The 15,965-nt window shown below is 40.7% G+C and overlaps 1 protein-coding gene across 1 annotated transcript; it reads right to left on the bottom strand.

Moving 5' to 3' along the window:
- Positions 1-7,489: 7,489 nt before the first annotated feature.
- LOC110786196 (uncharacterized) lies at positions 7,490-8,221 on the bottom strand. The gene has a single exon (XM_021990735.1). The coding sequence runs from the start codon at positions 8,219-8,221 to the stop codon at positions 7,490-7,492; it is 732 nt and encodes a 243-aa protein (XP_021846427.1).
- Between the last annotated feature and the right edge of the window lie 7,744 nt (positions 8,222-15,965).

The following is a 15,965-nucleotide window of genomic DNA, read 5'->3' as shown; positions in this document are numbered from 1 at the left end:
GTGTTACCAGAAGCTTAAATTCCCATCCAAATCTTCATTTCTTTGAGACACCTAATGCTCTAATGGTCTTCATCTCCATGACCACATAAAAAACAATTTGCAGAATTGCTAATACTAATTCCGCCAAGCTTTGCTGTTGTTTGCAACCTGGACTGAATTGCAAGCCAACAAATGAATCTATTCTTTGGAGTGTTAAGTCTATCCTAAACCAATATATCCAACCAATCTATCCTATTTCACCCTAAGTTTGATGCCTACTAGCTTTTTATACACCTGTTTCACAAAATAGATAGTCATTGCACTCAATTCAGCCTGAGTAAACTTGTTTTAACTAAGCTGTTGCAGCACACACCTTCTTCCAATACCAACTAGCAGTGGCACTAGGTTGATATTCCCACCAATCCCCATATTTTAAATACACTGAAGTGAACCATTTAATTCATACATTGTCTTGTTTGGTAACAAGAGTCTATACGTACTTGCCCATATTTGCAACATTCCACAACAGAACATCTCTAAATCCCAAAACAATCAAACTGTTTATCAGAACAGGCCTTCTCCCAAGAGATATTACTTGGTTTTATGGTTATAAGCTTGTCCACTCCATAGGAAGGATCTGCAAATCTTATCGATCTCCTAGAGTACGTACATTCTTAGGAAGAATGTAAATTTGAACCCAGTACATGTGTAAGCTAAGAAAAATTGAATTAATCAGCTGCATTCAGTTGTGTAAGACAAGTTCTTGGAACTCCACGGTTTAATTCGGGCTGTCATTTTATCCACTAACATTCCACATTGAGCAGCAAATATATTTTTGGAGCAAATGGGAACTCCAAGATACTTGAATGGTAGCTTATTCCTAGTAAAACCAGTAGCCTCCACAAATCTTTTACCATCACTGTCAGGCATCCCATGACAGAAAATAGAAGATTTCTGTTGATTAGCCTATAAACCAGAAGTGTTTGAAAATAACTTGAAGCCTGTAGTAGAAGGTAAATTAAAGGGTATTCACCTTGACAACAAAGAATCAATCATCTGTAAAACACAGATGAATGAGTCTGAGATCCTTCCTCTTGGATGGAACTGAAATTGTGTTATATCACTCATTTTATGCTGCACTCATGAAAGATATTCCATAAAAATGACCAATAGAAGTGGAGAAACTGGACCACCATGCCTTAAACCTCTATGAGATTTAAAGAATCCATGCATTGTACCATTAAGAATGAAGGAAAACATTAGAGTGATAACACATTCCATGACTAACTCCACAATTTGTTTAGGAAATTTCAGATGTACGTTCTCACATGTCTTTAGAAACTGTTAATCAACAGTATCATATGTTCATCAGGCAAGTAGACTCAACCCCTTTCCTCCCATAGTGTCTCACAAGGTCTTGAACCACCATAATATTATGGACAATATACCTTCCATGAACAAAACCTCCTTGATTTTCTAGAATTAAATCAGGTAACACTGCCTAAGTCTCCCATACATCACTTTAGTAATACATTTACACAATGTATTACAACAAGAAATAGCTACTATATTCTTAGTATCTTTAGTAACTACTGTGTGGTTTAGCTCTTTAACAACTTTCCATGCTGAAATGACCTCATTACCTACTATATTCTTAGTATCTTTGTTAAAGAATGAACAAAATCCATCAAGACCCGGTGCCTTGATACCTTGAATAGAGAAGAGAGCCCCCTTCACTTCCTCTGAAGTATGAGCATTTAGAATTTCTCTATGATGATCTTGACAAACAGGGACAGTCTGAAAATTTTGTTTAAGAACATGAGTTCTATGCTCATGATTACTACCCATGAGGACTTTATAATAAGATAAAAAAAATCCTTATACATCAGAAGGTTTATCTTTCCACACACCCTCCATATCATGGATGTTATACACCTGCTTCTGCAAATTTCTTCTTTTAATACTATGATGAAATAAGGTTGTGTTCTCATCACCAGCCTAATTAATCCATTCAAGCTTAGCTTTCTGCCTCAAGAAATCCAGATAAGATTTGTGTTTGACCTTATACTCATGAATGGCACTGAACGTTAAATCATCCAAACTTTGATCAGTAGGGTGTAAGTGCATAGCCTCCTGAGCATCAACCATATCATGATAAGCTCTCACATCAGCAGCCTGAATATCTGTAAATCCAACTCTATTAAGATCTTTAAGTACAACTTTAACTTTCTTTAATATGATCACCAATATTGAACATCTTTCTCCCAGTTATCTGAGTGCTCCTTTCCAATTGAATAGTATCAGAAAACACAGGAGAAGTTTTCCACATGGAGAGGTATTTAAAAGGCTTCCTCCTCCATCTATCCTGGGATAAACAGTTAGAAGGCTAGGAGAATAATGAAACTAACCTTCTGGGGCATGAAATAAACCTCATCATGTGGGTAACACCCTTGCCAAGCAGCATTGGCTAACACTTTATCAAGTTTTGAAAAATCTCTGCCTACACCTTGTTTCTTATTATTCTAGGTGTACATATTACCTACACTCTTAATATCCTCCATACCACAAACATGCATACAATTATTAATGTCTATAATATCAGCATGTCTCACAACTCCACAAATTCTTTCATCCACAGCCAAGACACATTTGAAATTCCCACACAGAACCTAGGGACCCTGAGTATTGAGGGCTTTCAAATTCCTCCATAACTCCTAACTTAGAGTACTATCATTAAAAGCATAGATGAAAGTACAATGAAAGGTAGGCATACCATTCATATGAGTAATATGGCAGTGTAAAAACCGACCTGATGCAGCTACTATGTTAACTGTGAAGCTATCGGACTTCCAAGCAACCACAATCCTACCACAAGTATGATAACTAGAATTGCCAGTGAAACACGAGTTTGAGAAAATCTTCTGATAAAGCTTGCCAAGATTATCAAGCTTCACTGTGTGCTCCAGGATTCCCACCAAACCCACCTTATATTTGTGAACAAATATCTTGAATTCATCCTGCTTTTGAGGTAGGTTGAGACCCCTGACATTCCATGCTAAGATTATATCTATTAGGGTAGGAAGAGTCCCCCCTTCCAGTTGTTATTCTCCTTTGTTCACCCCCATTATCCACATCAGTTGGACCCATTGTATTTCCAAGATCTCCCTCCACCTCAGACTGCAATGGATGAAAAGCATTAGATGTTTGAGTTTGGATCACAGGTGAACCTCTAACTTTTATTGGTCTAAGATCTCTTTGGAACCCCTCTGGACCATTACTAAAGCACTCTCAGTAAATGGAACACTCTAAGTAACCTGGACTTGTTTAGTGTTTGTGTGCTTCCTAATTAACCCAGACCTTCTTAGCCTTCTCTTGTCTAGAATCAGTAACCACATGCCCATTCATTATTTACTTTCCCAAAATAGTTGGTCTCCATTCATAGTACAGGCTAACTTTGGTCATTTATCTATTCTCATTCCTGAATGAAATCAGCTTATGTAACTTCTTTTTCATTGGCACACCTACCATTACCCTTGCATATTGAATCTTATCTCTACTTGTAGTAGCATAGTCCCTCTTAAAAGGTTTCCCTAGATGGCTCACAATCTTAAACAAGCACTTCTCCCCCTCTCCCCCAATATTTGAAGTTCAACTTCAACTGTACCCAGATGGGTACAGATTTCACATCCTCCTTCTCCATTTCCATTTCTGCAATATCAAGGGGTTACTGTCAAAGAAGTAATGTCCTGATAAGACCTTATCTCTCAAATTCATGGTCAAAAAGCGTATTAAGTAAATACCCTTCTTCACCATTACCACCTTGTCTACATTTTTTTTTTGGCAAATAATAACTATTTTCATTTACCAAAGAGAGTTTTACAACTTATCCCAAAACACCAAAAAGGCAAACAAGCCTTAGCAACAAAAACAAGCTCTATTGCCTACAAGCAATATTGAACAGAATTCTGCCAACCACTATATTAACACAATCAACATGATCCTTGAACACCTTAGAATTTCTCTGTAGCCAAATAATATACTTCCTCCGTTCCGGAAATATCGCACCATGGTTGACTTTTACTCATTTAACCATTACTTTGACTCTTAATATCTCAAATTGTGTGCAATTAAAAATTATAAAAAATTAATATTTAGAAAATATATATCGATATGAATCTAACATAACCCCACATGACAAAAATTTCATTACGTACGAATCACAAAAAATGGTCAAAGTCGTAATGTGAATAGTGTAAAAAACAAATGGTGCGATATTTCCAGAACGGAGGAAGTAGATAGTTTCCAGAAAAGCAATGTTGTATCTACAGTCTGCACTCTTGCTTCTTCTACTTTTCTTCACAGCTCTCTACACTTCTTCATTCCAGGGGAGAATGCTTCTACCAACACCCAAACTCTGCAACACCATACTCCAAACTTCCTGTGAGAACTGGCATGAGAAGAACATGTGAGAAAGAGTTTCATCAGCCAACTGACATAAGCCACACTTGCCATCAACACTCAAATTCCACTTCAAGAGTCTGTCCTTTGTTGCTAATCTATTCTGAACAGCTAGCCACCCAATAAAGGTACTTTTGGGGATAGCTTTGCTATTGCATATCAGCCTTTTCCACTCAACTTGATCACCACAGTGGTGAAGATGCTTACATTTTCTGAATTTTGAACTTGCCAGCCACCACAAACTTATCAACACCATTTTCCTGCAGTAAGACATCCCTAGCATGCCAAATTTTCCTCAATGACCAAGATAAGCCATTAGGAATAGGCATGTTCCAGAAATCCCTGTGTTGTATATAGTAGGTGTGGATCCACCTAACCCACAACTTATCTTGTTTCTTAGAAAAAGCCCAGCAATGCTTCAGAACAACAACTTTATTCCATATAGTAAGATCCTTCAGGTTCCACCCACCACAGCTCTTAGGCAAGCAAAGATTTTCCCAAGATACATGAGATTTCTTAGAATTTGTATCAGAACCAGTCCAAAGGAAGCAACTGCATAGCCTCTGGATTTCCTTCATCACTTTCTTGGGCATGACAAAGATCTGGCACCAGTATAACTAGAAGCCAAAAAGAGCAAATTTCACCAATTGTAGCCTATCAGCATAGGATAAGAGTTTAGCTGCCCAAGTTTTAATTCTAGCTATTGTCTTTTCAATGAGGGGTTTGCAATCAGTAAAGCTTAATTTCCTTGTAGTGCGGGGAACTCCCAGATACTTAAAAGTTAAGGAACCTCTATCAATCCCAACAGTAGCCACAATATGATCTGCAATAGAGCTACGAATACCAGCAAGGTAAACCTCACTTTTATGCAAATTAGCAACCAAACCTGAAGCTGTAGAAATTTTTTGAAAGGCAGCAAAGATAGCCTTCACGGACCCTTCATCAGCTCTTGCAAAAAATAATAAATCATCTGCAAACATAATATATGTCAGGCCAACTCTTTTGCATCTAGGATGAAATGAAAAATCAGGATTCTGATTCAAAGAATCCAGACATCTAGAAAGATATTCCATGCCTAAAGAAAATAAGTAAAGTGACATAGGATCACCCTACCTTAGCCCCTTCTTAGCAGGAATAAGAGTTGTGGGGAAGCCATTGATCAAAATTGAATAAAAGATTGTCTGTTAACACTGCATCAGCTAACCAACAAATTTTGCAGGAAAACCTAATTCAACAAGCATTGACCTCAAAAAAGGCCATTCCAAGGAGTCATAGGCTTTCTTTAAGTCCACTTTGATCATGCACCTAGGGGACATATACTTCCTTGAATATCATTTATCAAGTTCACTTGCTAGCAGAATATTATCAGAGATAACCCTTCCCGGGATAAATCCAGATTGAGCATGACTCACCACATCACCAATGACCACTTGCATTCTAGCAGTGAGGATCTTAGAGATCAACTTGTAAACCATAGAACAACAGGCAACATGCCTAAAATCTTTCACTTCTGAAGCATTCTGGATTTTAGGTATAAGAGTGACTGAAGTGTTGTTAATCTGTTTCAACATCACCCCAATCCTGAAGAACTCCTTAACAGCCTCATAGATATCAGGTCTGACAATATTCCAAGCTTTGAGAAAGAACAGACTGTTAAAACCATCCAATCCTGGAGCTTTATGAACTTCAATGTGTTTGAGAGCACTATCTATCTCTTCTTCAGTGACAAGTAGAACCAAACTTTTAGCAGCAACATGAGTAAGCTGCTTCCCTTTCCTCACAATCTGAACATCAATACCCTCTAAATATAAGGTGCAATAGTGCCAATAAGAGTCTTGTAAAAGGTGATAACTTCCCCTTTAATTTCCTCAGTAGTGGTCAACTTTTTCCCTGCCTGATCATAAAGTACATCAATACTGTTCTTTGAGTGCTTTTCCTTCATTGCACTAAAAAATAATTTAGTATTTGAATCTCCAGCCTTTAGCCATAAAATTCTTGATTTCTGCTTATAAGCACTCTCTTGAATCTGCAGGAACTTTCTGAGCTTCTCACTTTGGACTTTCTCATGAACTTATAATGAACTATCAGTTAGAGCAGCAGCCACTCGTGTCTGAACACTAGCCAGCTCCCCCCCTTAATAGCTCTATTCTGTCATCTAGCCTTGCAAACTCCTTCTTATGAATAGCTTTCAACCCTTGCTTAACTGCCTTCAATTTATTCTAAACTCTGAACATAGCAGTCCCATGACACTGGACATCCCACCCCTTTAGAACTACTAAGAGAAAGCTAGCATGCTCAGCCATATAATTAAAGAACTTGAAAGGTCTACTTTCTCCCCCCACAACAGTTTTATAGGTCAAAACTAAAGAGAATGATCAGAAAGTCCAGGGTTCATATAGTCTACTATTGCATCAGAGTAGGAACTATGCCAACCAGAGTTACCAAAAGCTCTATCTATCCTTAAACTTATCCTCAACTCTCCTTGCCCCTTATTACTCCGGGAATAAAATTGGCCACAACACTTCAATTCTGTCAGGTTGGACATATCCACACAAGCCTCAAAGTCTCTTGTTTCAGCATCTATAATTGCATTACCATTATGCCTATCATTGGACAATAGGACTGACTTATATAAAGTCTCCTATCACTACCCAAGGACAAGTTATATCTTGACTCAAAGCAGCTAACTCTCTCCATATAGGTCTCCTATTCTCCTCATTGTGCAGTCCATAAACTGTAGTGAAAAAGTTATTAAACTGGCCATTTTTCAAAGTAATTGAGCCATGAAGAAGGAACTCAGTTTTCTGCAGAACTTGGACAGAAACAACATTATGCTTCCACCCTAGCCATATCCTCCCCCTTGGAGAATGCTCATAATTCATAATCCAATGCCAGTAATCCCCCAATTTCTTAAAAATCTTACTACTATTCTTCTCCTTTATTTTTGTCTCAATCAAAGCAACAAGACAAATATTATTCTTGGCTAAAAACTTCTTAATTTCAACTACATTAATGGGGTCATTCATTCCCCTAACATTCCAGGTGCAAAGGTTCATGTTTGATCAATAACTGAGTCCATCCCAGTGCCCCCACCATCATTAGCAACTCCATCAGTTATAATATGCACTTGAGCCAAGCCAACTGTCTGAACTGGGGTTCTAACCTCCCTATTTCTCCTTGAGACCACCCTCCAACCATCATCCTGTATTGGCACCACTGGTGTGACAACTAGGTCCAAGTGAGCCACAAAGTCATCACTCACACCCTTAGCAATCTCCCCCTTTTCACTTTCAGTAATCTCAACACTACAAGTATTCAGGTTGAAAGTCTTAGGCCGCCACACCTTCTTTACCTTTTTCTGATGTAATGTTGCAGGCTTAAATATGGTTGTGTTGTTCTTCTCCTTACTACAAGTGTGACCAACAACTTTACAAGTGTTACAAAATGGAGGAAGCCACTCATATTCCACACATTGTTGAATAGTCTTCCCCACAGGAACCTGCACCACAACAGACTTTGGCAATTCTCTAGTCACATCAACTTCCACAAGAATTCTAACAAAAGAGATCCTAAGTTGTTTTGAGGTACATTCATCAGCAAACAATGGAGCTCCTAAAAGGCTTCCTATTCTACTGAGAGAATCAGACCCCCAACAAATAAGGGGCAAGTTAGGCAACCTGACCCATACATGCACAACTCTCAATACCTCCTCCTGGAAATTGAAATTAGCTGCCCAAGGCTTAACAATCAATTTTCTTCCAAAGAAGGTATGAGGACCAGCCATGACGACATAATCTCTATCTTTCCTAGACTCAAATCTCACCACAAAATACCCTTCCTCATGAAAAAAAAACTTGTGGTTTACTCACCTGAGGCCACTCCTTTGCAGTAAATCTAATTACAACACTAATTGAAGGTATGTCCCCCACCACATACAAAATAATAGCCTATCACCTAATAGTGAAATCCCGAAATCATAAACCTTATATTATATCCTAGTTGGTACGATCTAAGGCGGATCAGAACGTACTTTCTAGGGAGGGACTACGTTTGGCGTTCTAACTTGTTCTTGTTCGGTTCGGGAGCAGCAAGGGAAGGCACGCATCACAAAGTGTGTTCACTAATGTGCATTTAATTTGGATTTTGGCATTTATGGTTTTTCCGTTGGATTGTCCATAACCTAACAGTGGTATCACGACCCTCTAATTAATTTCATAATCATTTAAATTAATATGGATTAATCTTATAAATTTGCAAATAATTAAAGGGGTGAATTAATTTGGTGTAATTAATTGCAAATGCATGCGATTTTTTAATTATATGTTCGCCGGATTTTCGGTAATTTTGTCAATAATGATTGGCATTGTAGACACCTACTTTTGTCCCCATTCCCGCAAGGGAAAGGTTCGATGATGAAAGCATAAATCTCCACTTGACAACGCATCTCCTATAAAATAAACGAAACTCAATTCCCCTTTTCATTTCACCCGAAACCTGCTATTTATGGAAACCTGCTAAAAATAGTAACTGCCGTAAAAGGTAGCTTCTAAAAGTGGCAAATCGTAAAGGATAGAAACCTGTCAGAATTAGGTGTTGCATTCCAACATAAATCCTAAATGAGATAGAAAACTGCGAGAATCCTATTCCTAATATGATTCGGAAATAAGAGTTACGTATTAATTAAAATCCTAACGAACCTAGAGTTCGTAACGGGCCCAGACGCATTCCGTCATAAAATTGATACGCGCTAAAAGACTCGATTAAATCTCAAATTCTACGGATTTCAGGAATCCGAATCTGACTAAAGAAAACATCCCAGACCCTATTTTCAACGCCTGGCTCTGGGCGCCGAAATCTTCGGCGCCCAGGCCTGGGCGCTGAAAATACCTGGGTACGTGTTTTTTCCTAATTCTTTGTGGATTAGAACTCTGCAATTCTATCTTTCCACGAACTCTTCCCTATAAATAGACCCCTAAATTCGACGTGAAAGGAACACACAACAACAACACAATTCATATTCTGAGTATTGACTCCAACCCCTAAGCCTAAGCCTCACGCTGCGAAATTATTCACGCGTTCTGTCGCAATCGATCCATAAATCGAACAGAACATATCTTGTCCCGTAATTTGAGATTCGTTAAATAAAAAGGAGAAATAGCAAAGTCAAAGTGGTTAGTTTTCTGAGAACCGTGACGCACCTCTCAAGGGTGCGTCGTAATGTGTCCCTTTTCGATGATTCAATCGCTTTCCTCGCCCTTTTTATGAACTGTTAAACTAACCTAATCTGCTTGTTCTATCACGCCTAACAAATATAATATTTTTGGGAAATCGGATTATCATGCTAGGTCCCTTAATGCTATTTAAATCAGATAATCACGATCGAATTAGTATTATATGTTGCATATTGCTAAAATCAACTCAGATTAGTTTAATAGTTAACGCATGTCCCTTCAATTATTTATGTTGAGCTAGTAAGGATATCCTGCCTCTGGAGTTATCGACGAGCGAAGTACTCCTCTCGGTAGTTGCAGTCCCCCGAACCCTCAATCTCTACCTTGCGGGTGTATATTGAGAGATCCCCACACCAGGGATCACAAGGGAACCTACGGCCGTCGTGGTCAAACATAATTGCACTCCCTTTATGTCACGATAACCGGGTTTTGTCAGTTTTTCTCATTGTCGTTAAAAACTGAATGGCGACTCCTATATTACTAGTCAATTGGGTGTAAACTCACAGGAAATCCAATTACACTTGATTGAATAAAAAGAATCGTCACACCCACAAGGGACGAGGTCACGCATTAGCCTCGTGCTTTTTCGACCCCCTCACAGTGGCGACTCCACTGGGGATAGTGAAGGAAATACTCGTGCTTGTAGGTAATCAAAATAGCCGAAGGGTGAAACGATCCTACCTCGCGTTTATTTCCCCATCAAGTTGGGACGACCTGAAAATCAGCATATTAATGTGAACGGGCAGAACTGCATAACGAATCTCGGCTCCCTCGGGAGTTGGGACTAAGGATACCTTTTTCCGCCAGTAGGGGGGGTGCATACGCCGCGCATGTTTCCCACTCGGTACTTGTGCAGGTTGTACACCTATCCCGAACCCAATCGCTCGCTCATTAGGTCCCTCTCGCCTGCATGCCCCCTTGGCTTGCACTTGCGGGTTGGCCTCTTGGGCGAAATTCGTCTGTTGAAGACACTACCTCGACCGGGGCATGTGTTGGATCTACGATAGAAGCGGTACCAAGCCAGGCGCAAATAAACTACCCATAGAAGCCTATCATAAACTACGTGGCATATTTAATTTCCAAATCCATGTTTGTAATGTAGTTATGTGTAGCGAAATATGTTATTGTGTGTGACAAACTATCCTAGAAAACCAACGACCTTAAAAATTGCCCAAACATTCATAGACTAATTTGCCAAAGAGTTATACCGAAACACGTGTTCCGCAAACCCGAATGATCGCCACAAAATAAGCGACGCTCGGGATGGCCTGTAACGAATCCCACAAACGCTGTTACGCGTAAAGGACGTTATTAGGCAAGCACACAAATCGAAGTCGCATAAACAGAAGACAGAAAACGAGAACCAGCCAGGGACGAATTTTCAACGCCCTTGGCTAGGCGCCAGAATTTCTCACGCCCCTCGCTGGGCGCTGAAGTTGCTGCTTGGCCTTCTGGTCAGGCGCAGCAGCCTCGGTGCCCGCGCGAAAGGAAAATACGTAGCGCAAAAAAAATGTTAATAAAAAAGAATTGCTACGAGGGCATAAGAAAAGCACTCGATTTCAAAAGCGACTCGCAAAAAATTAATAACTCTTTGTGTCGTTGTTAGGCCTCCTACGACGACAATACCCGACACCAAAACCGAACGTGCTAATAACTATGAATGTCACACGGGCAAGTGTTTCGAAAATCCAAAGAATGACCAAAATAAAAAAAACCCAAAAAGTGTACCGACAAAAGAAAGAGTAAAAAACCAATTTAGAGAGTCGAAGTCTAGACTACGTAATGCTTGAAACTTTGGGAACCTAAACTTTAGCTTATCTTATGCCTAGGACTGGTCCTGCCACTTGGTGCCGATCAGGGAATCAACGGTTAGTGCGTCTCGAAGATACATCGCCAACACCAGGTTTAGTAACTCCAAGCTCCGTCCGTCGTCCCTCATTTCAAGGATCTCCGCTTCCCCAACCTCGATTCGCACCTTCAAATATGTCCATCGAAGATTTGCAAGACCAGATGGTCCAAATGACCCAACTTATGGGCCAACTGAAAAGGAAAATGAAGCTTTAGCGGCTGCGCAAGCCAAAAATGACCTCGATAACGAGAAGAGGATTGAAAAAATAGTCCTACAGCAAACCATGGGGAGCAAATACTTCTCCCTCGATCCTGAACCTTTTCCTGGCAAATTACCAGAAAAGTTCAGTTCATCTGACTTACCAAAGTTCAAGGCCACGGACAACCCCCGTGATCATCTACTAAGCTTTGTGAATACCATGAACTTGAAAGGCGTGGACAAGTCCATGTACTTACCTGCCTTTCCTTTGTCCTTGGAACCTGTGCCGCTCAAATGGTACTATCACCAGGACCCTAAGCTCTTTCCCACTTGGGAAGACTTTGTCAATGTCTTCATCAAGCAATACTCGTCGAACATGGATTTCCAAGTCACCATGCGCGAGCTGGAAGTTCTCTTCCAAAAGAAAAATGAGGGTTTCACAACCTAATTTGCTAGATGGAGGGACCAGACGGCCCAGCTAATCAATAGGCCTCCCGAAACAGAATTGGTCCAAAAATTCATTGACAACCTGGACCCGGCTTACAGACAACACCTTAGGTACCTGGGACTTGACACTTTCAAAAGAGTTTATGATGTGGGAATAAAGATCGAGGACGACCTCGCCAAAACCATACAGAGCAAACCCACATATAAGACCAACACCTATAATCGGGGTAACACATCCCAAGCCCAAGAAGTCCATGCTGTAGAAGAGACTCCCGCCCGAAGAAACCCTGCAAGATGGGTCCGAGACCAAAAGTTTGCCCCACTCGGGTCAACTTTGGTAAAAGCCTTTGAAAGACTAACCAATCAAGGAAAGTTTAGACCTATAGGCCCCACCCGTGACCCTCCTGTCAAAAGAAAAATTGGGTCGAAGGTACTTACTGCAAATTCCATCAAGGAAATGGGCATGACACTGAAAACTGCTGGAATCTAAAACATACGATCCAGGACATGATAGAGGATGAAGTGATACCTCTCCCTAACGTTGGAAAACCCAACAACAACAAGAGCCCACTCGGCTCTTGTCACATCTCTCTCGACCAACCAGAGAATTTCGACCCCACGTTGTATATTACACCTCAAGGTGCACCACTCGCTGTGGTCCCTATGGATCGAATCGAGAGGGAAGTGTGCGGTGTGTGGAACGATGATGCTGAAGATATTTACCTATCTCAAGTCTCGGGCCAAGACTTCTTCACTGAAACTTGGCCCGGGTATGGTCTCATTGACACCACCCCTCAGGAGCCCGAGGTCGACAACCTCACCCGATCCGGAAGAATATACCAACCGGATATTCACCCACCTCCTATGGACGACATCCCGGTTAGGCAAACTCCTGAGAATGGACGGCACGCCACCGTCGCGGAAGTCATTGAAAATCCTCTCTAGAAACAACTAAAAAGAACCAAGGCCGAGATTACCATCTGGGATCTTATGTGTACTTCAAAGGAACATCGCGAAAAGCTTATTCGCTCACTTGACCTCATCTCAGTACCTACAGATATCACACCTGACTCATTGGTTAGCCATGTCACGAGAGATACCCGGAGAAAAGGCCATAGTTTTCACCGATAAAGACTTAACCAAAGAGGGGGGTGCTCACAATAAAGCCCTTTACCTAGCGGTTGGATGCAAAGGACAAAACATCCCCCTAGCGCTCGTAGATAATGGTTCGGCGGTTAACGTCTGCCCATTGCGAAACACCCATTGCTTGGGGCTAGGAAACGATGACTTCCAAACCTCCACGCAAGGGGTACGAGCTTAGGATAACTCCCGAAGGCCTGTATTGGGAAAAATCAACCTTACCATACAAACCGGGCCTGTGGCACGCACCACGGAGTCTCAAATAATCGACATCAAGCCCACTTTCAACCTCCTCTTGGGGAGACCTTGGCTCCATGACTTAGGAGGTGTGGCTTCTACCTTGCACCAAATGGTTAAACTTAACCATAACGGGGTAATACTAGAAATCCGCGCCCCTCCTCTCGACGTCAGTTGTACTATGGTTGGAACGGCCGAAACTGCAGACGACCTTTATGGGTTTCAAATGGAAGAAACAATCCAGTTCATCGAAGATTATGATCCAGCATTCCTAGACCCGCACGTATCCCGAGTCGTCCCTAGAATGCTGTTAGCTCAAGGTTATTTCCCAGGAACCCCATTGGGCATAAGGAAGAAGGAATACACATTCCATCCTTTTCCTGAAAAATCTACTCCCTTTGGCTTAGGTTATGAACCAACGGAGGAAGATATTGCTGACCGCCTATCTAGGCTACGCCTTAACAAAGCCAAACAAACCACCCTCCTCCCCCCATATCAAAGGACCCTTAACGGGATGTTCGTTCGGGAAGGAGAAGAACACCCATGCTGTGATTTCCCTGAACCCTTCGTTCAGGATGGCTTGCTAAAACCCGGATTTGAAATTTTCCATGACTGCCACACCTTGGATGAGGCACCCCACCTCGCCAAGACTAAAACAGCTGAAATATTGGACAACCAGGCTCTATGGACATTGTTTAACGAATCGAGGCCTATGGAGAACGAGACTGTGATGAGTACCCTAGCTTTACAAGATGAAGGTTTCGATCCAACCCGGTTAATCTCTCCTGCATCAACACTAGAAGAGGTCGAGAACGGATGGGTGAAGACATATCAGTGGATCAATGCAAAAGGAATAGAATTCAAGATGAGTACCGGTGAAGGACCGAAGTTTTATGAGACTAAACCCAGGCTTGAGCCACATAGAGCACCATTAGTAAAAAGCGCCTAGTAGTTCTTTAGATTGATAGAAAAAAATAATAGAGACTTTAGATGGTCCTAAGGCCGCTTAGAATATAGGTCAGCTTTATTTCAGTGTGTTTTCCTTACTTTCCGAATCAATAAAGGCGTAATATTTCTCCTAAAATTTTTATTCTAACACTAAATAAACACCAAATGTACTTGCAAAATACAAAAATAAAGAGGCGGCCCACTATAAGCCCAACAAACAAAGCCCACTCGGTTTTGAAATAGTGCCATGGGAACCAATTCCCGAAACCCACAAAATAAACCACACTATCCCATTCATATCCCCAAAACCTAAAAAGCCAACCAGTGTCATCATAAGCGCCAATCCATGCAACCCGAAATCAAAGGAAATCAAAAACCCAAAACAACGCAAATGTTACCAAAAAAACAGATTCATAAAACATAGATTCCATCATACCCTTCACTAACAACCCACCTCCAAAGCCTACACAAAGATCTTCATAAATTCCGCACCCTAACTCCATTTTCAAAACTGTTTTGAGTCCCCATAGAAAAAATTAATCTGGACAAAAATGCGTTTCACGCTAACAGTCAAAAAAGCCTCCAAAATAGCCTCAAAATTAACTTTAAATACGAAGCAAAATATCAAGGCACAAAAAAAAAAGAAATAGAAATAAACGCAAGAACATGTGAAGCAAAGCGTCAAAAATTGACCGCCCAAGTCATTTTCAGCGCCCAGGGCTGGGCGCCGAAATTTCTGACGCCCCAGCCTGGTTGTGAAACTCTCTGCCTGCCAAAAGTTTTCTTTTCAGAAGTGCTCGTCATTTTATCCGCACACAACGGAAAAATAACGAACACTTAGGGGGTACAGTATGTTTCCAAATAGGCTTACCAACCAAGAATATAGCCATACAAAGTAGTCGAATTTCGAATTTCATATTTTACACGACTTATGGCAAAAAAAAAATGGCAGATGAAAATAATGATAATACTTCACTCATTTGACGGACTAAGTAATATGTTTCCACCTCAGGGCATATCTACCGAAATCAGGCATACTAGAACTAATCCAAAAGCTAGAACTACGCGCGACCTGATTCTGACAAGATACGTAGGCAATCCTTACCAAGGATTCGGTCCAAATAATAAAAAAAAATATTCTTTGTGCAAAAAAGTGTTAGACATATAAAATACATAAAAAAGAGGAGAAACAAAAATAAATGAAAACTAAAAATACGCCTTTATTAAAATATAATAAGAAGGAAAACAAAGTGCTAAAAATAAAAACAAACACGACTGAAATAAATAGAGGGCACCTACACCCTAGCAAGAACTACACTACTCTAGTTCTTCTGGATCATCAAATAAAGTCTTGTAGAGGGCAATATTCGCAGGATCCACTCCCAAAGTCCTCTGCGCTGCCCCAATGTCAATCTCCATGAGAACCGGCTCCTGGACACTAACTTCCAAAGATGCCAAGGCTTCAGAAACGTTCTCAG

The sequence above is a fragment of the Spinacia oleracea genome, chromosome 4 (assembly GCF_020520425.1).
Source record: "Spinacia oleracea cultivar Varoflay chromosome 4, BTI_SOV_V1, whole genome shotgun sequence".
Classification (NCBI taxonomy): domain Eukaryota; kingdom Viridiplantae; phylum Streptophyta; class Magnoliopsida; order Caryophyllales; family Amaranthaceae; genus Spinacia; species Spinacia oleracea.
Note: the sequence above shows the minus strand (reverse complement) of the source record. Positions and strands in the feature narration are given on the sequence as shown.